This window comes from Drosophila melanogaster, chromosome X (genome assembly GCF_000001215.4).
Source record: "Drosophila melanogaster chromosome X".
NCBI lineage: Eukaryota > Metazoa > Arthropoda > Insecta > Diptera > Drosophilidae > Drosophila > Drosophila melanogaster.
In genome coordinates, this window is record NC_004354.4 from 3,432,818 (window position 1) to 3,455,912 (window position 23,095).

The 23,095-nt window shown below is 39.0% G+C and overlaps 2 protein-coding genes and 1 long non-coding RNA gene across 8 annotated transcripts in view; 1 reads left to right on the forward strand and 2 right to left on the reverse strand.

Annotated features, from left to right (window-relative positions):
* The window catches only part of CG12535 (uncharacterized protein), a 61,000-nt gene extending 44,874 nt beyond the window's left edge, over positions 1-16,126 (reverse strand). For 2 of the 5 annotated variants that reach the window (NM_001297909.1, NM_166972.2), the window contains exon 1: positions 16,078-16,126. The gene's annotated coding sequence lies outside the window, so the exon portion shown is untranslated. Of the gene's footprint in view, positions 1-6,488; positions 6,637-7,177; positions 7,330-12,254; positions 12,278-14,899; positions 15,001-15,067; positions 15,251-16,077 lie in introns of those variants that run through there. The other 3 variants (NM_001272276.1, NM_130699.2, NM_001272277.1) reach the window with 3 other exon arrangements.
* lncRNA:CR44999 (long non-coding RNA:CR44999) overlaps positions 1-23,095 on the forward strand; it is a 149,629-nt gene that overhangs the window by 59,659 nt on the left and 66,875 nt on the right. The window contains exon 3 of the long non-coding RNA NR_123782.1: positions 18,193-18,248. This is a non-coding gene — a long non-coding RNA (long non-coding RNA:CR44999). The remainder of the gene's footprint in view (positions 1-18,192; positions 18,249-23,095) is intronic.
* Positions 2,126-2,990, reverse strand: CG14269 (uncharacterized protein). 2 transcript variants are annotated; one of them, NM_001272278.1, is made up of 2 exons: positions 2,896-2,990; positions 2,126-2,845 (listed from the first exon to the last, which is right to left on the reverse strand). In NM_001272278.1, exon 2 carries the CDS (start codon positions 2,841-2,843, stop codon positions 2,271-2,273), a length of 573 nt encoding a protein of 190 aa, NP_001259207.1. In that variant the 5' UTR covers positions 2,844-2,845; positions 2,896-2,990; the 3' UTR covers positions 2,126-2,270. The 2 variants fall into 2 exon arrangements, with proteins under 2 accessions (NP_001259207.1, NP_570056.1); NM_130700.2 differs by having other exon boundaries at positions 2,156-2,990.

Below are 23,095 nucleotides of genomic sequence, written 5' to 3' on the forward strand. Positions count from 1 at the left end.
GTGATCGGACAATCAATTTAGCTGCATTCGTCGGTAGTTCTGCGAATCGAGTGATTCACTCGGGTATATATGTATGTATATAGTGTAGTAGTATATTATGTCGTTCACATCATTCATACGAATGCAGGTCTAGTTTTTTTTTTGCTCTCTCCCACGCCATCGTAGTATCTGAAATGAATGTGTCTGAGTTTGAGTCACTTCGGCTGTAACGGGTTTTTTTTAGCACAGCGAGAAAATATTGCTACTACGCTGGATTTGAAAAGATGCAATAAAATGTTTTCGTTATTGGGCAAATCCCCTACTACTGCATTATATACTGTAATTGAAGTTTTCTAAAATTCAGATCACTTTCGCTCAATGCAGCTGCCAAATCATTTCGCAATGATATTGATTTTGCCAGTGCAAATAGAGCTGTGATTTCTGAGCCGCGTTTTTTTTGTTTTTTTTTTTTGTGTACGCACAATATTTGAACGGCGACGCCTTTCGTGGTAATTTAAATCATTTTGTGTACACAGTTTGTTAAGATTCGTAAACAAATCACGTCAAACAAAAAATGCGCAAGCGCAGCTTTTTTTGAATTTCGCGCCGTCGCCCAAAGCACATGCATACGGATAAAGATGCAGATACGGATCGAGTGCGTATATATATATATATATATATATATATATATATATATATATATATGTATATATATAGGGCGATATGTATGGTACATACATACATAACGAAAGATGTCGGTGGCGTTGGCGTCGACCCGCACCGTTGACCGTTTCTTTTTGAACACATTGGCTGGCGCATTCATTAAAGATACATGTGGCGGCAAGTAGGCATATTCAATTTACGCTCATTTGGATTTTGGTATCATAACATGCTCTGAGTATTAACTTTAACTTTTGGGATTGCAATTTGAGGACATTCCAATTCTACTGCTCATTTCTGGCTAGCATCTTTGGTACACTGTTTACAAAAAAAAAAAAACTTTATCTTCGAGGGTATGTCTGGTGCGTATCTCTGGGCCATTTCATTTTGTGGCCTCTGTGTTCCATTTCGCATTCATTAGCTGTATTTCGCATTCGCACTCTTTCCGTCTCTCCAATGTCCGCATTCATTTTGCATGCATCGTTTTTTTTTTTTTTTTTGTTTTTGCTTAACGTATTTTTGCCTTTTTCTTTTCTTTTTTTTTTTTTAATAAACACGCCAATACAACTACGCAAAAGCTGCCGGCAAAAATAAAATGAGAAAAATAAGAGGAGACATTCGCCAATGCCGGCCGGCTTTTTTAACCGACTGAGTCACTCGCTCTGCAGGTTTTTGAACTTGCGCAGTCACATTCGGTGTACAATATTCGTCTCGATGCAATAATATTCTTGGCTTCTATGTTCTTATTGAATTTGTGCGAATTTTGTGATTGGTTTTTTTTGTTGCATTTTTGTAAAAATGGATGTCTGTTGAATACAGCTAGTCCCTTGAAATGCAAATGACGACATGATTAGCGCCAAAGGGGGGGTATATAACCGATCTCCGATCTCCGAACGCTCAGAGCCATCATAAAAACCTGGCAACGGGGTCCCGCAACTGGCAATTAATTAAAATGCATAAATTATTAACCATTCGCCGAGTTCGCAGCTCTTTTCCGCTGTTTTTTGTTGTTTGGTTTTAATGGCCCCGGTATTTTAGCATTTAGCCTACGAGATTGACGCGTCCCGGCTCCCAAAAGTAGGCCACATTTATTTGGTCATGTCCTTGACTCGCTCCCGGAAATACAGACATATGTATTTCCCGGTTCTTATCAACTGGTTGGGATATTATTTTAAATGAATTTTTGATTTTTGCTGGAAGAACAAAATCCATTTATGATCATGCATCTTGGTATTTAAGTGTATATATTAAGAGCACGTCCATCTTAACTCAAGCCTTGTTTTTTCATTTTTTTTTTTTTGGTTTTGAATGGGGATCAGCTCATTTGGCTCATTTGGCGCTCGCCGCTGACGTTGTAAATTGAAGCTAAAATGTTATCCACAGCTGGATCTCTCTGGATCTTTGGATGATGGAGATCGTGTGCTGGCGCTGGCGACAAAAAGGGGCAGACAAAAGAGAGATGTAGACACTTAAGTTTTTTGGTCGTGCTGCGAATGTGACAAAACAATTAATGTTTATTTTTGCATTTTAATTTGCCAACATTAATTGCAAGTTTATTGAGCTGAAAGCCAACGAACCTAACCGCTGGCCTTGAATGCGGATAGGTTATATTCTGGGAGGTCTATTGGTCTTCATTTCGCCGAAAGGGTCATCGTCATCAGTAGGACAAACATGGAGTGGGCCAGTAGGGTGAATTCGGCACCTAATCCCTTCCAGTAGTAGTCGAGAAAAGCGGAACCGTATCGAGCACCAAAAGCGATGGCAGCCAAGATGCCGTACATATTATTCGACTCGTTGACGCCCAAAAAGAGCATGGACACAACGTTGCCCAACAGTGTTAGTTCCTTAAGGGTCTCCGTTACGGTATCCTCGGTGTCAACCACTTTGGCCAACATATCGTAGACTAATGGCACCACAAAACATGTGTGCGCCAAAGCCAAGCCCGGATTGGTGGACTTCAGATACAGCTCCATATTGGTCAGGGGCAGCGGTACTATCTCCATGATGCCCGACGTAATCAATCGCACCCGATTGCATTCGTCATCGTCGTTGCTCGCCGCTCGCACCATTCCCAAAATTCCATGGACCAGGCTCAAGGCCGCTGTTGCATAGCCATAGGGTGTTTCCATTGGATGGAGAGTGTAGATCGCATAGCCGGAACTGACCACCAATAGGCTGTTAAACAATGCGTCCATGACCAGCATAACTAGTTTTCAATTCAATTAGTGCGTTCAAATCTGTTACTCTTCAACTGACCCTTCTGACATAGTTTGTCCCCTCTGATTTTCGATTTTCGATTTTCGAGAGCGACGAAACGAACGAAAAATTTTGAGCTAGTCAACTCGCTTTTAGCCCATTTGACAGAAGTGGCAAAGCTAACCTAACAGCCTGCTAAAAACTTAAGAATCAGCTTGAAGTCATAAGCTATAATGGCTAGATCGCCTAAGATGTCAGTATGATAAGTACATACATAAATATATGGTCTAGTCGGAGCTCTTGCTCGCTCGTCTTCAATGGGCTCGCTGGGATGCGATGAACCAGACCGGTCAACTTCTCATCTGGCTGAGCACAGAGCAGCGAGCACCTAGCCCAATGTCCCCGTTGATTTATGGCATCAAGGGTGGGCAGCTTAATCCGCTCGCATCCACCTGCAATCCACCTGCCGGCGGCAGATGGCTCAAAGTCTCGTGACTCCGGGCCCAAAGTCCAAAGACTTAGGGCCCCAGACGATTGAAAACGGACCGGGGACCACAACCACAAGCTCGCTTTAATTATTAATTTAAATCGCACCGTTTATATGATAAAGACACTGGGACGTGCCGTTGAGCATTAGTGCATGTTGCAAGTGAAGTGGCAAGTGCAACAGCCGAGCCAGGAGCGGATCAGGGGCCAAGTTGCAAGTTCTATCTGTAAAGAGCAATCATTTTGTTTGTTCAATTGCAATTATCAACTTTACTTGTTTTACTTCTATTCTATTTCTATTGATTTGATCATAAAATTCTCACAATCATAACGCTTGAGAATATAAAGTATATATAGTTTTGAAGATATCGGTAGCCCGATTCGCTGAACCGCTCCTCATTTCAACTACACTGAGTGGCGTGACGAAAGTTGTTGCTCGAGTGCCTCCCCCTTTGCAAAACTCGCCGCTGACCCCGGCTACGCCCCTTTTTGGGCCCCCACCTCTGTTCGCACAGACAATATATACATATATATATATATATACATATGACCAGTATGAAGTCTGCAGGCGAGCTCTGCAAGCGTAAAAATATAAAAAGTGCCGCAAGTGCAACAAGTGAAATATGAAAATACGAAAAAAAAAGCCAGAAGTGCAAGTGCAGGCAACTCGGCTCAGACACTCAATTCATAATTAATCAGGCTCTTTTTTCCACTTTCTGTGGCAAGCTTAACACTTCCCCTGGCCACACTGAGCAAAAAAAAAAAACAGTTACATTCGAGTAAAGTATGCAGTGTTGTATAGGGCCTTTTAAATCTGCTTTTTTGCCTTTTGACATTTTCCCTTCGTTACGAATACTGCTCAATGTTGGGAAATTAGAGTCCCGTTTTTTCTAGCAGTGCAGAGACAACCCTCGACCCTCGACGGACTTTCCTGACTGTACGTATGAATACTGCTCAATGTTGGGAAATTAGAGTCCCGTTTTTTCTAGCAGTGCAGAGACAACCCTCGACCCTCGACGGACTTTCCTGACTGTACGCCAAGGTTGAGCGAACATTCGTGATCCGGATCTGGCGGGGAATAGACCGTACCATAAGCAGGCCAGACCATCGCAAAGACGCTCTCCGCAGATTGCAGCTGGCTTTGAGCCCGACTTTTTGGGTTCCGTTCTGGGCCAGTTTACTTTTCACTTGCGGACTTTTTGTGGCTCGTGTGGCAGCCAAGGCGCAAAGGCCTATTGATTTATGGCCAACTCGGCGCCCCGGCTAATCAGCGGCATTTGCATGCAGATCGCAAGTGGATTTTTGGCCAAAATGTTTAATGAGGAACGCACCGAAGACAAAAAAGAAAAAAAAAAAACAGAAAAAAACCTGCGTGGCCAAATATTTTCCGGCTAACAAAACCATACAAAATTGAAACGGGCCAAACAAAAAATCGACAAATGCAAATGAATAGTGAAGTCGAGTAGTAAATACTCTTCTTTTTGTGTCATTATCATTACATAATAATGATCTAATTGCCTTAACAGTTGGGCAATATAATCTTCAACATTCACAAAGACTAGTGAAAATTCGTAGGTATAATTTGTAAATTGCCAAGAATTCTACGAGTTTGTAATCGTCGCAACACAGATACTCCTTTTAATTAGAGTATCTGCAAAGGAGACGCCTCGACCAAATTGATCGCGGCAGTCCACAAAAAAAAAAAAGTGCGTGAGCGATGCGCAAATATTTGGCCGGAGTTTTTGGAAGTGAAATAAATGAAATGAGTTGCGTTTGGGGCTCTCGAGCTGCTTGAAATGCGCGCCAGAAACCCTACGCACTTCATAAATTATTTAACAGCTGCCCTGGCCAATTTCTTGGGCGCTTTTCGAGTTGCTTCCATGTGGGTCTCGTTGATGGTTCAAGGGGGTTTGCGAGGTGCGGTGGCCAGCGGAAGGGGACCAATTTTAATTGCCGGCTACACGACAATGACAACACACCACCGCACGCACTTTTTGGAGGCCGATCATCGAGTCAGAAATCAGAAATCAAGACCCAAAAAAAAAAAAAAAAAATGTGAGCCGCAGCAGCGAATCAGAAATGTGCGAATTTTTGACAAGTGCAAACCGAAGTCGAGGCATGTACAACATGGCTTTGTACACGATTGTCGCCCCGCCTGATTTATGGCCAAGTGGCCCGGACAAGTTTCCAGATCTAAGCGATCCGTGATTCATATACAACATACAGATTGCCTCATTCGGGTGCTGGGATGGGATAATGGGTTTGCCAAGGGAAACACTTACGATAAATACAAAACACTTTTGCGGCCACCAAAAAAAAAAAAAAAAGAAAAAAAGAAGTGTGTCCAAAAAAGCTGAAGATCGACGCTATCAGATGGAATGAATAATTGTGTTAACAGGCTGGTGTAATAATAATGTGACAGGAAATGGTTAATTAATACGTACTAAATTGGCAATGGCAATTGAGTTGGTCATTGGAGCTTTTGGCATTAGTTGAATAATGAAATAGTTGTTCCAAATTGTAGAATGAAATGATTTATTATGAATATTGCAATGAATACAACCATTCCAACCAATTATTTTTTGATCGACTCAATTCATTTAAGTGTATCGTTCGGATTTCTTTCATGTTTGCAGTGATTAAGAATGTTTAATTGACAAAAAAAAAAAGAAAGAACTCTTTCATTTAAATGTCAAGTAGAGCCGGAATCATCCAATGCAAATAATAGAACTGGTTCAAACACACTTCCAAAAATTGTGTGCTTTTGATCGTAATTCATGCTACCTACCAAATATAGTTCTTCATTTCGAACGAGAAGAACATCGTTTCTTGTCAAATTAATCATTCGACTGCTGGAGTAGCATCTTTAATTCAATTCAGTTCCGCATCCCAAATTGGCAGGGGGTGTGGAATCGCCACGATCTTTCGATAAATAGCGCCAGTTCCGAGATCAAAATAAACCGAACAATAAGATAGGTTTCAATTGTGTGAGCATGTGTGTTAGGCTAATTGCACCAAATGCGGATGTGTTTCACTATCAGAAAAAATAAATAAAAAAAAATCCAGCATTTTTTTTGGGGGCATTCTTTTCGCATTTGATTTGATTTATTTTGCTTTGTCGGCTGCTCAAGGATTTGACACTTTATTATTCGTATTATTTATGGCACTTTGCTGTGCCCGGTCCCGACACATCCCCATTCAAGTTCCCATGGCTGCCGTCCATAAAATACATATATAGTTCAAGTGGCCCAATATCCATTTCCAGGAAGTCTTGCTCTGGCTCTGGATCCAAGCGGAAGTTAGGAGTTGAAAATTCTGCGAACAAGAAAATATTTCGCCCTATCATGAAATATGAATTTGTTTTTATTCCATAGTACGATCGATAATGTTTGGTTTAAGTTTCTCCTTAACGGAGTAATTAATAAAGAGAAGAAAAAAAGAAACATATATGTATGTACTTTTTCAACAACAAAAATCAGACTTGCAATGTCCGTTAATTTGAATTCATTTGCAGTCGCAAAACTCCACTCATTTTCCCGCACTTCAATTGACAGGAGTCAAATGTGCAGGGCGCAAAGAATCAACAAGTTCCATCATTGAACCGAGAGATTTGAGTTGGGTATCCAGCCAAAAATAATATTAAAACAAGCAAAAAATAAAAATAAAATACAGATAATGTTGTTCTTTGACGCTGCATAAAATTAAGGCAGTGAGGGTGGCAAAAATGTACACACATATCCACATGTATATGCTTATGATATATATATATGTATATAAATAAATGTTCTGTCTGCCTGTCAAATGTCAATGATGTACACTTAAGCCTTTCATTCGCTATCTGCGATTGTATCCCTACCATTCGGTACAGTATGCCCTCCATTGCGAGCCTCGGCAGTCAGCAGGCAGACAGCAAGACAGTCGATTCCTTTATTTCGGCCCAAAAGAAGTCATTAAAAATGCACAGAATGTCAATGTAAAACGCTGATAATACGCAATTATGCATCCGCCAGATAAATAACACGGCCGAAGGAAGCTAATGACAGTTGGCAGGAATATAAAAAATGATGATGATGCCTGAAATGGAGATGTCGGTATGGGAAGCCATATACTTTTATTTATGTGCTGCGCCACATAAGCGCGAGGCAAAACTTTCAACATAATCAAAAAGTCGTTGGCACGGACAAACGGGCAAAAAAAAAAAAGGGAGTACATTTGATCAATGTATATATGTATATTTTTGAAAATTAGTTTTTTTGAGCACTCTTGAGTTTTATGGCTGCATGGCATTTGTTTCGAAATGCAAACACCAAATCGGAAATTCAATTGATTATGATGCGAAATGATTTCACGCCGCACACTAGTAATAAATTTGTTCAAAATGCGCCAAAATATATTGTAGATTTGCACGCGCGTTGATGGCGATGTCTGGGTGATGTAAACATGGCCTCAGCCGCCACTCCATCCATTTATCCACCAACAGACGCATACTGCCCACCGCCCACCGCCAACCACACAACGCACCGCACCACCCCATTCACACAAAATCCCCACCCACCCACGAATGCCAAACACGAGCCACTGGCATGTGCGATTAAAATTGTTTTACGCAGTTTCCGACCGGCAACATTGTAAGCTAAAGCATTTAAAATAGTTTCGCTGCCTCCACAACGATTGTGTGCTTGTGGGTGTGCGAATTTCTTTGAGTGTATGTACGCGTTGTTACACGTGCGAGACCTTTGCCACATTACAGCAATAAAAACAAAAAAAAAAAATTTAAAAAAAACGAAAGAAAAACTATAGCAACTAAAACCCGGCAAGCATCAGCCGGCGTCGCATTTGCCGCGCATTTTGCATTTAAACGTAAATAAACATAAACGAGTGAATAGCCAAGTGGGTCGAAGCCCCAGATACTCTGGTAGTACTTCCCGTACTTCTCAATAATCTTTCGTTATTTTTTTTTTTCTATTTTTTTCCTTTTAAATAAGAAAATAATGAAAATTTATTTATATATTTCCTAGTAGTTATAGCTGTTGCAAATGGTGGGTCCCAGAGCGTTTGGGGTTCGGGGTTGGGTGTTCGTTCTTTTTTTTTTTTCAGGGTTTCCAGCGGGTCGATCGGGGGCTCCTAACGCGTCATTTGCATTATGCAAATTGAGCAAAGCGTCGCCATTCGGCGGGGGTAATTCTCGTTAGTGTTTTGCAATCATTCATTCATTCAGCCAGTCATTTAGTTATTCGCTCGCATTTCGAAACAAAAAGGCACAAATGAGTACCCACAGAAATAGTATTTTGTTTTTTTTTTTTGTCACCCATTTATAATGGTTTATCTATTAATGGCTATGCCATGGCGATTGGGATGTTTCCCAGCGTTGTAAATATTTTTTGTGAAAATTGCAACTTTGCTCTGCTTGCAAGTACAAGTTTTCCGACTACATTTTGCATAGTATATTGCCTAGAACGTCACTTAATTACCCCAACCTTCGAATAGTTTAGCATAGCAAATTGTGATTTTTCCAGTTCGAGTTCTTACATAACTTAGAGATGCACTTTCTGAAGATCATATTCAATGCGAATTCATTTTTGTGTTTCAGAAATGGCTTTATATTTTACAAAACTTTGTATTTGGGAAGTTTTTATTTAATTCTGCGATATTATGGCACATATTGTATGTTTAGGATATAGTACACACACCTATGAATATACCAATGCTATTGGATTTCATAGGCAGACGCTTTTGACGAGCGGCGGTAATCAGTAATCTTATTTATGGCCCCCCCTCTATATAAGTGTTGTGTATATGCACGGGGGCTATATGCTTAGCGATTATAGAAAAAAAAAAAAAAATGAAACTAGGTCACACGCGTTCTTCGGCTTTCACTTTTCCTTTCCTTTCTAACAGAAAAAAAAAGTGGTTTTGCTCGAGGATATAGATATTGATCTTACTCGATAGTGCGTCAGTTGAACTAGAAACTGATCCCGTTGAAGAGGTGGCGGATTTATACTTATATATACATATATATAAACATATACATATGTACATACATATTTATGTACATACGTGATCTGTGATGGTCTCTATACAAAGTGCTGGCAAGTGGGGCGTATGAGCAATTATTATTATATATGTATACGTATTCCTTTATCGCTAGCAGTAATTTGTTGTTGTTGCCAAGAGCTTGGCATTAGCAACAAATAATGCGTGTAATGCAAATTAGTCGTTGGACTGATAAGAACAGGCGCCGATTGTGAAACGAGGCGGTAAAAATAAACAGATGTTGTGTTATGTGTTAAAAAAACGATGTAGACCAACTAGTACTCTTCCTGTTTTGCATTTCTCTTCAAATAAATTGTATTTTAAATAATATAACAATGCTTACACATGCTACAAATTTTGCTTATAAGTTTTGTAACTATTGCGATTCATTTTGAATACATATATTACAAGCAATAAATTAGAAATTTGAAATGTACTGCAAATACATATCAATTTATATTGAATACGCTCCTATTGGATTGTTTGTAAACATTGCTATTTTCATGACAGCAAAGTAATGAGTTCATTAAGAGCCCATAGAAGAGATTCATTCATTCACACTAATACCCACCCATTCAGTGGTTGGTTGTGTAAGGAACGAAGGGCAAGAGCATATAGCCGATGGGGCAGCGGCCCATTATCATCACCATTATCGCCGCGTAGTGCCAGCGATTCGTTCGATCCGTTCGACGGTCGATTGCGGCAATTGAATTTCGCCAGCTCGAAAAAGATGATTTCAATTAGGCAGCAATGAGATTTATGCCATGCATTAGAACAGTGACAGATACGAACAGTGACCACATGCGGTCAGTTTTGGGACTTGTGGTACTCAGAGGTCACCATCCATTCCATTACCGAATCAAAATCGAAATCGGACTCCGCGAATCGGATTTGGAATCGGAATCGGGTTCGCGATCGTGAATTCAAAGAATCCAAAGACCAACTGGCAAATGGACTGACCCATGTTGTAATCGCCAATCGTCGAAAACTTGTCAGCTTTTCAGCGATTCCACTTGAAACTGGCGCCCAATGGCTTATCACTTCTCACTTGGCGTTAACATTATTCACCGATCGCGGCTGGGAAATTCACTGCCTACCTCAAAGACTCGCAAAACTATTTTTTTTTTTATTGTTGGTTTTAAGATTAAGCATGAGCACATTTATATTAGTTACATTTAATTCCCAATGACGTGGTTTTAAAAATTTAAGATCCATCATTAGTCAACATGGTATTCTACTTAAAAATATTATACTTAATAAATATAAATTGAGACCCTTTTTGATAACTAAATGTGACTGGCAAGTTATTATCGCATACTGATGATTTGCAAATCTTAAAGCTACCATGCAACGCAAAGATACTTTTCTGAAATAATTTCGTACGTCAATGTTTCAATTGAGTTGGTCCATCTCAGTTTTACGAAAAAACACTTTGTTTCTAAGGGGCAACATCTGCATGTTAATTTTAAGATAAATCAAGAAGTCTAGATCTGGTGGATGAATCACATTAAATCAAGTTGAAAACTGTGCAGGTGAGCGAAGTGGAAGATGCGTGCTGATAAGCGACTGATAACGATGACGTTTTCGTTTTTTTTTTACCCGTCTTTTCAACGGTTGCCAAGACTGAAATTATAATTATATTATAGTCAGCTGCCTGCGTTATCAGAAATATTTACGCAAGTGGCGCACTCTGCCAACGCTCTCTACATTTGAGATTAGTTTATAAATTCTATTTGCGAGTACCCGTGCGTAACGTAATCAGCAAGTCCCTTCAACGAACAAAATTAGAATATATATGTTTTTTTTTTGGCACAGCAACGGTGCGTATGAGTAACGATAAATTGGGAAATTTCGATTGGAGCGATAGGAGCGCATGTAATTAATGAGAAACAACTGATAATTTGACAGACGGCCGAGCCACTTGAGGCACGCGATTAACTTGACCAACAATAAATTGCCTTTACGGTTATATTACCCCTTTCTGAGGAGGAGGAATTTCACAATCATTTGTGGATGATATGACATTTTGTCGATTCGGTCACTTGGAAGTCGCAAGACTTTTTGCGCACAGCGTGTGGCAGACGATAAGATCAATAACTATAACTATAACTATAACTATAACTAATACTATTCGGCGGGGGCAATTTTTGTGAGAAATTCGCCCGGCAACCGTGAATATACTTTTGCAGATTGTCCGCTTTGACCACCGGATATGAATCGATATGGATGACTATGTGCTTCTGAATCTGAATTTTAATCGTATAATATATTTATATAAGATTTCAAGCGCACTGCTGACGTAAGCAAATTCTAAACACACACGCTATTTAGAAAAAAAAATTAAGTATACTTCAATGCTACATTTCTTTTTTTTTTTGAGTCCTTCATCATAACTTGCGTATGCAATTCGAATTACAACTTTAATTAAATTGCACGAGGAAATCAAGAAACTGAAGCAGCGCAATCTCTTCAAATCGAAACAAAAATCCCCCACTTCGACACGAGATTTACAAGCCGGAAAATGATCACCAATCAAAATTCATTATTTAGTGCATGTGATTGTCGTCTGTGTGCGTGAGCCTATAAATAATACTATAGCTATACCGTTATCACAAAAAGCGGTCGCATTGCAAAAATATTTTATCTGCACATCAAATCAATGTTAAGGAGCCAGTCTATATTTTGCAAACTAAAAGCATACCAACTTTTTTGCACACTGTAATTGATTTAGGCATTAGAATTTATAAACATTTTTTTTTTATTTATTATTTTTAGTGTAATAATAGTTGAATCAAACAGTTGACGATTTTTGAATTTCAAAAATGGTTAAATTCTTTTGAAACAGGCCACATCATTCGAACATATCCGCTAAAAAGATTGCAAACTATTTGGGAACTGACCAACATTGGGTTTGTGTGCAGGTGATTGCCGCGCACACGGCAACCACTCGACGCCGCCCAAGGAGAACTGATTTGTTTCGTTTTTGTATTTTGATAAGAACGCGCGCTCTTATCAATCATATGAAGGCATGGTTGGCATGGCGAATGGCAACAATGTTGGCCAGCCGTAAATTGCCATACTTTGCTGGCGTTTTTTTTTTTTTTTTTGTTCTTCTAATCAACGAAAAGTGCCTACCTACATCAAGTTTGACCTAATTTTGATAAGCGAAGACTTTGCGAAAAAATAAAAGAAATTAGAAGCAAGTAAAAGCATGAGGAAAGGAGCGACGTCAAGTGACTAACGCGAATTAAATGATTGGCATGGATTCGTGAATCGGGTGAGGATGGACACACGCATCCTCATCTGGCGATAGTCGAACAGCCAAATGTTAAACATTTTCGCGCATAGTGAGATAATATAGTATATAGTGCGCAGTCTAACAGAATCTTGTTGCCATTTGGATTTTTTTCCATTTGCTGTTGCCTTAGAAAGCGCATCATCGGATCGAGAACATACATATGTACATACATATTTTTATAATTATATATATTAAAAAAAAAAAAAAAAAAAACGGAAGCAAAGATAGCGACAGCGCATCTGTTGTGTAAAATGATGATAGTTTCTATATGATCATAGTTTTCAGAGGTGAGAGTTCCCATTGAAATGAACCCATTTCACAGATTACAGCCAACACAACCTTGCTGATTACAATTGTTGGTACTCATCAAACATTTTTATTCGCCTTAAATTCCAATATGAATCAAGTTGTTCCACATGATTATGCAATTATTGAGCCTCATAATGGCTCGCTATATTGGTTACTTTGTGACTTCCTAGAATCCAGTTATTGAGTCAGAATTTCATAACAGTAGCAATCGCTGTTATGAACAACTTTGCACACACACACAAACATCAGCAGTGTGTCGCCCAAAGGGCAACATGTGAATGTAAATATTTAACCATAATTCATTCAGTTCAGTTTATTTCATTCATTTATTAGACAAATGCAATGCCAGTGACTTGGCAGCTTTTTGTGGGGGGATTCTCGATTCGTCTAAAGTCCCTCTAAATAAAAAAAAATCATAGCTAAACCTATCTTTGTGGCGATCAAATACAACTTATGCATATCAAATCGCCGGGTTCAAAGAGCTTTGCGAGGGGAACTGCTAGCTAATTGTGTGAGTTGCTTATTTTTTTTTTTCCCCCGGAATGCAGTGAGTAAACTGGTATACCCTTCCGCCTCGGCCCGTATTAGATACTAGATACTACACCACATACTCGTATTCACACCTCTCAACTTGTCGAGGGGGAATTATCGCAAAATGCCGGCAAGACAGGCGCCAGTTTTCATTATCTGGGAAAGTAGTTTCCACGAAACCCTTTCGCGGGTAAATCACCGCCAACTACAACTGCCGAAACGATCGCTCACGTTGATATGGGTTAAGTAATATTCTGTTTAACTGGATATATGCACATATGTACATACATTCATACATACATATGTAAATTGGGCGGCTAAGGTACATGTTTTAATCGTCGATATCGAGGACCAACTGTGGCAGTGCAATTAATATTGGCACGCCATAAAATACTCGTAAACAAAAGACCAAAGCAAAACAAATGAGTGGAGAACGGGGAGCCGGCAAAAGAAAAAAATCAACAAAAAAAAAAAAAAAACAAGTCAAATAAAATACAAACACATACCCGAATTTCCCTCACCATTTACGATCCCACATTACTCTTTCTTTTTTGCACATTTTTTCTTCTTTTTTTTTTGCACTCTTTTTGCGCTATTTTACTAGGCAATGTTTACTTTGTTTTCTGCTGTTCCGCTTTGTTTTGCCCCTCTTTTGTTGCAAAATGTTTACCGAAAACCTTGAAAATTGAAATTATGAACTTGACTTTGGTTGTATTTGTATTTGTAGCTAGCCCAAAGATAAAGGAGTTACAGCAAACAGCAGCGGAAAGCATCAGCAGTAAGTAAGTAAGTCAAATGCTGTTTGCCAAATTGTTTTTTCTTTTTTTTGTTTTTTTTTTTTCAAAAAAGTACGAAAGAATGAAAAAAAAAATAGGCAACTTTAAGGCAACAGAGAAGAACACCTGTGGGTTTTCTTCTGTGTTCTTGGAACACATCAAATGGGACACATTAAGGGGAAACAGGAAAACAGGAATGCTTTGAAGAACCTGCAAAGGACATAAGTTCGTAACAAAAATTATAGTCACCTATTAATAAAGTGAAATATGCGCATAGAAATAGATAACTAAGAAACTATATAATTAACTTAGAAAATATACAATATATTATGATTCTTTCCAATAGTGAGAAATTTGCCTTGTAATATTAATAAATTTCAAGTAATTTTTTTTTCGGTGCAAGGCTAAATTTAAATGCGATTTATGTATGCATTTATTCATTATATGCATTTGCATATATTGTAGTAAGCAAAACGGCCAAAGTTGCTCGTGCAAGTGCAATGGAAAATGCGATTATTGGGTGAAACTACTTGACTGGCGGCAACTCGCAGCTTATCGGCGTAACTGTAAACTGTATTATAACGATGGGCGGTGGGTGGGGGGGAGTGGGGAGTGGAGTGGGCGTGCTCACCAAATGAGAGAAAATGGCGCCAAGCCAAAGCTTCGTAAAAATGAAAGCCACGTGCATGGCTAATTAACAGATGTCCTCTCACTGCAGTCTTATCAACTGCACTGCAAGAAAACAAATCGAATTAGTGACTTAAATAAAATAAATTTCAGTATCTACATATGTACATACGTTCGTTTGTCTAGTTTTCTTTTCTGAGCTGAACTGCAATTTGTAGAAATTTTCGAGTTTTATCACTTTGATTCACATTTGAGCCATCTTGTTTTTTTTTTGCTTATTTTTCGCTTGGCGCCCCTCCATTGCCACGCCCACTGAGCAGCAGCGTTTCCCACATTTGAAATGCTGATGAAGCGACTAAAACAAAGGGAAAAGTGCAAGTAATGAGCGGCCAGTAAGGAGATACCCTAGCGTTATTTTGTTTATGTGTATGTACCATATATACATATATGTACATACACGTTTGCCGTATAAAAGTGGCAATTGCGACGGAAAAAATGTCTGGAAATTGATTAGGAAAATGAATTTATTACATCTCGTTGTTAAGAATGAACAGCAAATTTAAAAACCATTATCGATATCAAAAAATAATTGCTCTAAAACTGAACGAGTTTTGCACCACAAACCAAAATGCCCATTGTGCAAATGAAAATCAATGGGTGGCGAGAAAAACAAACAGAAATTTACGATAACTGCACCTCTTGTGTTGACATTTTACACTGAAGGAAAAACGGTGTGGGGGGGGGGGTGGTGTGGTGCTTGCAGCGTAGCTAATTTGCCAAATGCACAAGGAAAACAACAAATAGGAACCGGGAAAAAACAAAAAAACAAAACAAAAAACGACTGATAGAAGGTGACAAAGTGCAGGGCAAAGTAGAAGGCGAAATAAAATTACGGTGCAAATAGAAAATAGCTGCGCGATTGGGCAAAACCAACAACAACTGAATATAAACAAAGACGCAGACGAGACATAATAATAATAATAATAATAATAATAATAATAATAATAGTACACACTGCTGCGCCTGGACCAAGTCCATCAAAATAATGTGTGATCAAATGTCTGGGTGTCCCGATCATTTATCGAACGGCGAATACGAAAATAATAATAATAACAATTAACAATCGGGACAATTTGAGTGTAAATTCCACGAACTATTGCATTATTGATAACACATACATACATATGTACATTTATATAGTTTTTTTGGGCACGAGTTATGGGAAATTGGTAATTGCAGATATGAAAATCATTTATTTTTGGACACACTGCTTCCGAGCGTGAGATCACGAACTTGTTATCAGGTTTCAGTTTCAGTTTCAGTATACTGCCTTTGGAATGTATCAAATGTGTGTGTGTGCGTGTGTGTGTGTGTGTGTACTCAAGATAATACCAGGACTCAATCGAGCTACCAAAAATAGACTCTTATATTAGTAGTATAAACATTGTATAATTCTATTATGACTCCACTAGATACCATCCAGGTTATGCAACTTTCTCGCTAGATTTGTTATCTTATCTACGAACTATCGTACCCTAGTCCCATACATACATACATATTATTCCCGAATCCGGCGGCTTTAGAATGCTCAATGTTCGGTTGCAGCTAAAGCTATTGTCATATCCCACTTTTCGATCCCGGAACTGATGAACCCCAGACATAATCCCATTAACCATTAACCATTAACCATTAACCATAGCATCATAATCTTTGGCTCGACTGCTGGTGGGCCAAGGGCACAATTGTCGAGTGTGCAAATGATGTACGTATGTATGTACAATGTACAACGAACGACGACTAAAAAGCGTGCAAACATTTGCCTATATTGGCATTTTTATTTAAGAATGACTTTACGACTTATTTTCGCATGTTGCACAGCATGTAAAAAGACGCGCCAGGCATTTAATTTTTTAGAGAGCTTTTTACATACATACATACATGCATACATATGTATGAACAATGTATTTAGATGGAGCCTTCGTGCGCCGCGAAATATTAAATGAAATAAATTTTAACTGCAGTTGACAAAGTTCGGGGACGGATGTTGGACGGGCAATAAAGCGAGCAAAAAAAAAAAAACAAAAAACAAAAAAAAAACGACACAAAAACACAAAAAATAAACCAAAAGCAGTGTGTGCGAAATTTGAAATGAAAATAATTAAATCAGCGAAAAGCATGGGGAGAAATCTGAAATTCGAATGCACGATAATAGACTTCTATATAGTATGAGTAGCTATAGTAGCTATGGCTGAAGTATATGTATGCACATATGTATGTATGTACATACATATGTATGTCTGGTGTGCATTTGTCTGTGTAATTTATGTATGCTACTGATTATGACCGCCCCTACCGGCTAAATTTGCACTTAATGCCATTTGCCTTGTCTCTAAGTCCAATGCGAATGCGAAATTCATATTAATCGCTCTCGGAAATACAAAGTATGAATAATTGTTCGCATTTCGCATGCAATTTGTTGCCTTTCGAATGCTACCCTAATACGGAGTACTAACACTTAGTCCGATCTTAGTACTGCCACAGAATGTACATATGTATGTACAAATGTATGGTATGTATTTACATATGTACGTGGAAGCACCCCTTCAATCAATTCCAAGATCACGAACTTCATCCTTCCATGCCGACCGAGTTCATCTAATTGAGTCAGAATGCGATGCCACAAATGTCGCAAATGAATCAAGAGGATGGGGAAAATGGGGAGGCGATTTGGGCGTCAGACGAGCTAGGGTTTGTTGTCGACGCCACTTTTAATCAAAAATTAACGTAATAAATAATCATAAAGAATGCATAAATGTCAAATTATAAATTTGGACAAGTTTTACGACATCGCACCGATCCGTACCCGTATCTATATCTGTATCTGCATCTTTAGCCGGCTGTAACATAAATATTCGCACAGCCAAATGGGCGTGGCAATCGCGGAACAAAAAATCAATGGATCTCCGGCTGGCTCCATCTTCGCCCTCGCCCCATACCGAATTTTAGGCCGCCGCCGCAATAAAATTTGTCTGGGACTCTCGTCCATCCCTACCCCAACTTTTATTTGTTTCGTTTTTTTTTCTGTTTTTCTGTTTTCTGTTTTTTTTTTGTGAGTATTTCCATGGGCCCATTTCACGTTCACGACCGGGCCAACAGAAACGGAAAATACTTAATATCTAATAACCTAAACCATGGAGAACTTTCTCGTTTGCTGCCTTAATGGCTCCATAAATGCTGGCCATTTTCACATGTTAAACAACTCTCTAATTTCAAAAATAACTATATTTTTATTTGCAGGAGCTAGTGGATTTGTATGAACATCGCAATGATGAATGAATGATGTGAGTGATTGGGTAAGTACCATTTAAAACGTTTAGTTTTATGCATGCATATATTTTCGTGTAAATACGGTCTTAAAACTGAGAAACATTGTAAGATTCCACAGAAAAAAAAGAAAAAAACAATGAACAGAATGAATCCTTAATCTGTGAAAGAATGCCACGCGGTCTCGAAATGTGAGTGAATTTATGTAAATATGTGTATGTACATACGTAGTTGAGAGAATGAAATTTCAATTTCGTTTCTTGGCGTCATTACGAAAATCGCAATTGTGAAATTGCAAAGCTTCTTTTGCCGGCTGAGCTTTTTCTCATATTTAATTCCATTTCTCTGTGGCAAATTTGGCGAAGAGAAAAGAGAGAAAAACTTCGTTTACACTTTGAAATGAGAAAATACGAAATTTACTCTCTTTTTATTCTCGCTCTCTTTGCCCTCTTGAGCGCTTCTCTTTGAGCACTTTTGCTTTGTTGTTTGAGTGGGTTATGTTCTTGCTTGTTTAGAAACATTGTTGCTGCAACAATTTTATTTATTGCAACATGTTTAGGTACTAAATGAAATGAAAATGCAAAAAAATAAAAGATATCATGGAAATTCGATAAAATAAAAAAAAAAAAACAAATGACAAGAGACTGACACATTCACTTGAATCGCAATCCCAAAATTGCTGGCATTAAAACCCTTTTCTACACATTTAAACTGAATTAGCATATCGGTGGCATTCCAAAATGCAACCAATGAATAATCGCATTTGAACGCGCTCGAAATGTTATTTATGCGACCGATACGATGTGGTATGTGGCCATGTGATCGCCAATCCTGATTAAAATATGGGTTAAGCGAATCAAGCGAAGAATTCTTTAAGCGTAGATGATTTTTCCACAAGCGCATACATATTTACACAAGTGCAAATCTCGCCTTGGCATATTGCATGCGGATGATACCCGAAGTTGCCAATTACGTCACGAGCAATGCGCCAAGTGAGCGTAATAAAAATAGTCATTTCTGCATACCCTTGAATCAGCTCACCAAAAATGTTACCATTGTGTGTCATTTCTTTGGAAAGTTCAGTTCGAAAAGAATTCTTTGCATTGAAAAGAATTTAATTTATGCCAGAAAAAATTAAATCATACAAATATATGTGGGCTTTTGGCCCACTTTTATATGATTTTTGCGAGGGTATGAGAGTACGAGACTGAAAATGTAAAAAAAAAACTGAAGCCGGGTTGCATGGCCAGTTTTCTGTCTCTCTCTCTCTCTCTCTCTGTATCTCTCTCTCTCTCTCTCTCTCTCTGTTTCTGTTTTGCATGCGGTTGACAATTGAATTTTCCGATGAAAAGCTGAAAATGCAGCACGAGGTCAGTAATGGGAACGAAAACGAAAGACTTTGGCCACAAACTCGAATTCAGCGATGCGTTAAACTAGCAGCGCACGCCTCCTGCTATCTCTTTCGCACACCGAGTGCGACTCGACTTTATGAATGAAAACTGATGATGGCGCCAAAGAGAGCAAACAAATTGGAAAAATGCTGAAATTTGCTAGCCAGCTTAACCCTTTTGTGGCCCACACATGTGCATCGAATGATACGCTCGCTGATTTTCCGATCAATGCAATTGCATGCGACTAACTAATTTCTCAAACAAATTTTCTGTGTTTACCTTTTTGGTCAATTATTGAAATCATTTATCATTGCATTTGTTGTGCTATTTCTGTGCTATTTTTTTTTTGTCGTTGTTCATGCCATTGTTGTTGGCGGGGTAATTTAGCAATTATCTTTTTGTGAATTGTCATGTTGGATTAATTAAATTATTGCACCAGTTGGTGAGGGGGGTGGTGGTGGTAATTCGTGCAGATGAATAAATGATTGTGATGGGTTAAATCAAATACATGCATACATATGGGGTTAAGGGGCAATGGTAAATAGTGCAGTAAAATTATATCAATTTCTACATAAATTATTGTTTTCCCTTTATTACTATTACTATTACTAATATTAACAACGGATTTCGTAATTTGTAAACATTCCTTGGCAAATGTTAACAGTTTTCATTTATGGCTATCGTTTTAGGAAGCCATTATCGCTGCCTTGGAAAATTCACACTTAAATATGTAAAATATCATATATAGATATAACATAACATAACTTGCACAACAAACCGACTCAATTCCACACCATTCCATTCCATTCCATTCCACTCCATTCCATTCAATTCAATTGAATTCAATCAAAACTGTGTCACTGGGTTACGAGTTGCTGGCAATTGTTGGCGTTGCACATTGAGAGAGGCACGGCAGCAACAAGTTTTGCCAGCGGCAGCAGGCAACATTCAACGGCCGAAACTCTTTTGCCGTTTCCCTTTGGGCCAAAGCGGCCAATTAACTTATCTGATGCATAGAAAAAAGATACAGAGAGACTTCGACTGCAACAGCCGATCACAACTACAGGCCACGGCAATTCGTGGCGCTTTTGTTTGAGATCCTCAATCGCTGCCTACGTACAAATATTCGAGCCAGTCTTGCACTACGCGAAAAGAAAAAATTCGACGCAAGTTGCAGTGTTGGCAAGTTGCATTTGAATTGGTTGGGTATTTATACTGCTCTTGCTTGTTGTCCATTGATTTCTCGCAGTGCAGTCAGCCTTCAGCTAAAGGGGTTTTGGTTTTTTGTCTTTTTTTTTACCATTCATTGAGTTTTTCCCGGCTCTGTCTGGTTGAGCGAGGGAACGAAATGGCATGGAACGAAACGAAATCACTGGGGAATCAAAGTGGAACGCAGAAACGGGTTTTTGTTTTTTTTTTTGGTAGATCGGAAAATATGTCTATTATGCACTGGGCCACGCCGATTTTCCTGCTCAGTTATTTATGTATTTCACTTTCGACGGCCCGAAGTCATTTTCGTGGGTGGCCTCGCCCTTCCCTTTTTCCTTGGCTGGAAAAAAAAAAGCACGGGGCGTGGCGAGGAAAAGCGCTGGAAAAGCGACGCGCCCACAAAATATTTGCCAGCTAATTTCGCCAGAAATGGTCAAATGTTCGTTTTTATTAACTAAATATATAGCAAACTAATAATAGTAATTCTTTAAAAGCCATACATGTTTTGAAATAACTCTTTTCTATACAAAATTAAAAGTATTCCATTTTCTCATCACACTTTAATTGGCCATCTCGAAGTTCAAAGCTAGAGAATGTGAAAAATTCCTGAAAATTCTGATAAAAAAAAAAACCTGGAAGTCGGCATGCCAAAATGTGGGCAGCACTTGGCTGCTGTCAATCAAAGTTGCATTTTTGTTTTCAATTTTCCGTGCCCCCCCCCTCTCTCGCTTTTACCATTTCCCACCACGAGTGGAAAGCGCTGCGGCCAAAACCGGAAAAGCGTGTGTTAATAGGAAAACTTCAAAAGCCGAAAGGGGTGGAAAAACATACCGTATTGCATTTGCAGTCGTTGTCACAGCAAGGCATTAATTATGCCATCAGCAAACCGACGACGACATCGCAGCCGACATATCCTGTTGACAGCCCCATGCCCCGCCTGGCTCCTCGATTTTCCAGCCCCCCAATTTCCAACGTGGTGGAGGGGGGTGGGCGTGGCAGGGGGAAGTTTTTCGCATGGCAACGGAAGTCACGTCGGAGTTTTTCCTCTGAAAATTCCCAGCACTCGCAATTATTAAATAACACAAATACAAAAAAAAAAAAAAACCACACATACACAAGCGGCTAAGGTGGGCGTTTGAGTTGGAGGCGTGGCAATAATTAAGTTGCTGCATTGCAGAACCAGTGCCAAAATGAATCCAACACTAGACGGCAAGAAAATGGTTTAATAGCAATTCCCCCTGCAGCAACTTTTGTGCAGCAAACAAAAAAGAAATGAATAAACAAAGCGACAAATTGAATAAAAACTTGATGAAATTAAGCAAATTTGCGAGTATTAGCAATTAGCCCTGCTGACTAGTGTAAAAAAAAAGAAAAAGAAAAAACGAGGAATAGTGTATTCCCGCTTGCGTACAAAATATTTGACTGTATAAAAATAAAATAGACCGCTTTCAAACGGGGGAAAAAAAAAACTCACCGAGAGGTGAGGTATCTATGAGATGTCCCCGCTGACAAATAGAAAATTCCATGCAAGTGTAAAAATAAACTTGGGGAATTTTCCCCCCGGAGATAAGAAAATCGTTGTTCCCATAAATAGACATTTTTCTGGCCAACTAAGATTGAAGTTCGGCCAAATGGAAAGTGGATTCGGCTTCGCTATCGGGGGAAAAAAAAATGTAAGCTGCAAAAGTGGGCGGGGCAGGGGAAAATGGAAATGTGGAAAAACGGCTGCGTTGGCGGCCTTTGGCGACGCTGTCGACGTTCTGGGCGATTAGTTGTCTTTTAAAATAGACTCAGACATGCGGAAGAAAGAACGTTGAGATTCTTTGCACTCGAAGAGCAAGAACATTAAAATATTAAAATACAAACATAGCACAGTCACGGAAGTTTTGAACACGAATAATCATTTTATCATTTTTTGTATTATTATTTTTAGCATATATCGTTTAAGCTCATAAACGATCATATCAAATGTACATATGTATATGTATATATCAAATGTACATATCAAATGTACATACGTTGGTTATAGTTTTTAGGCTAGCACTTTCTTGGTAATTGGAATTTGATTATTTTTCGCGCAGTGCACTCGGTTGTCAGGCGACATCTTCATCTCGCCGCATCTCATCCCACCATCCAATCCCGCCCACTCATTTCCACCTCCTCAAAGTGTCGGCTCGGCTCGTTTCGCTTCTGTCTGGCTGTCTGTCTAAATATATTCCCCACTAATCCAACACGAAAACTATTTCGTTGTGTTAATAATCTTCTTCCGCAATTCA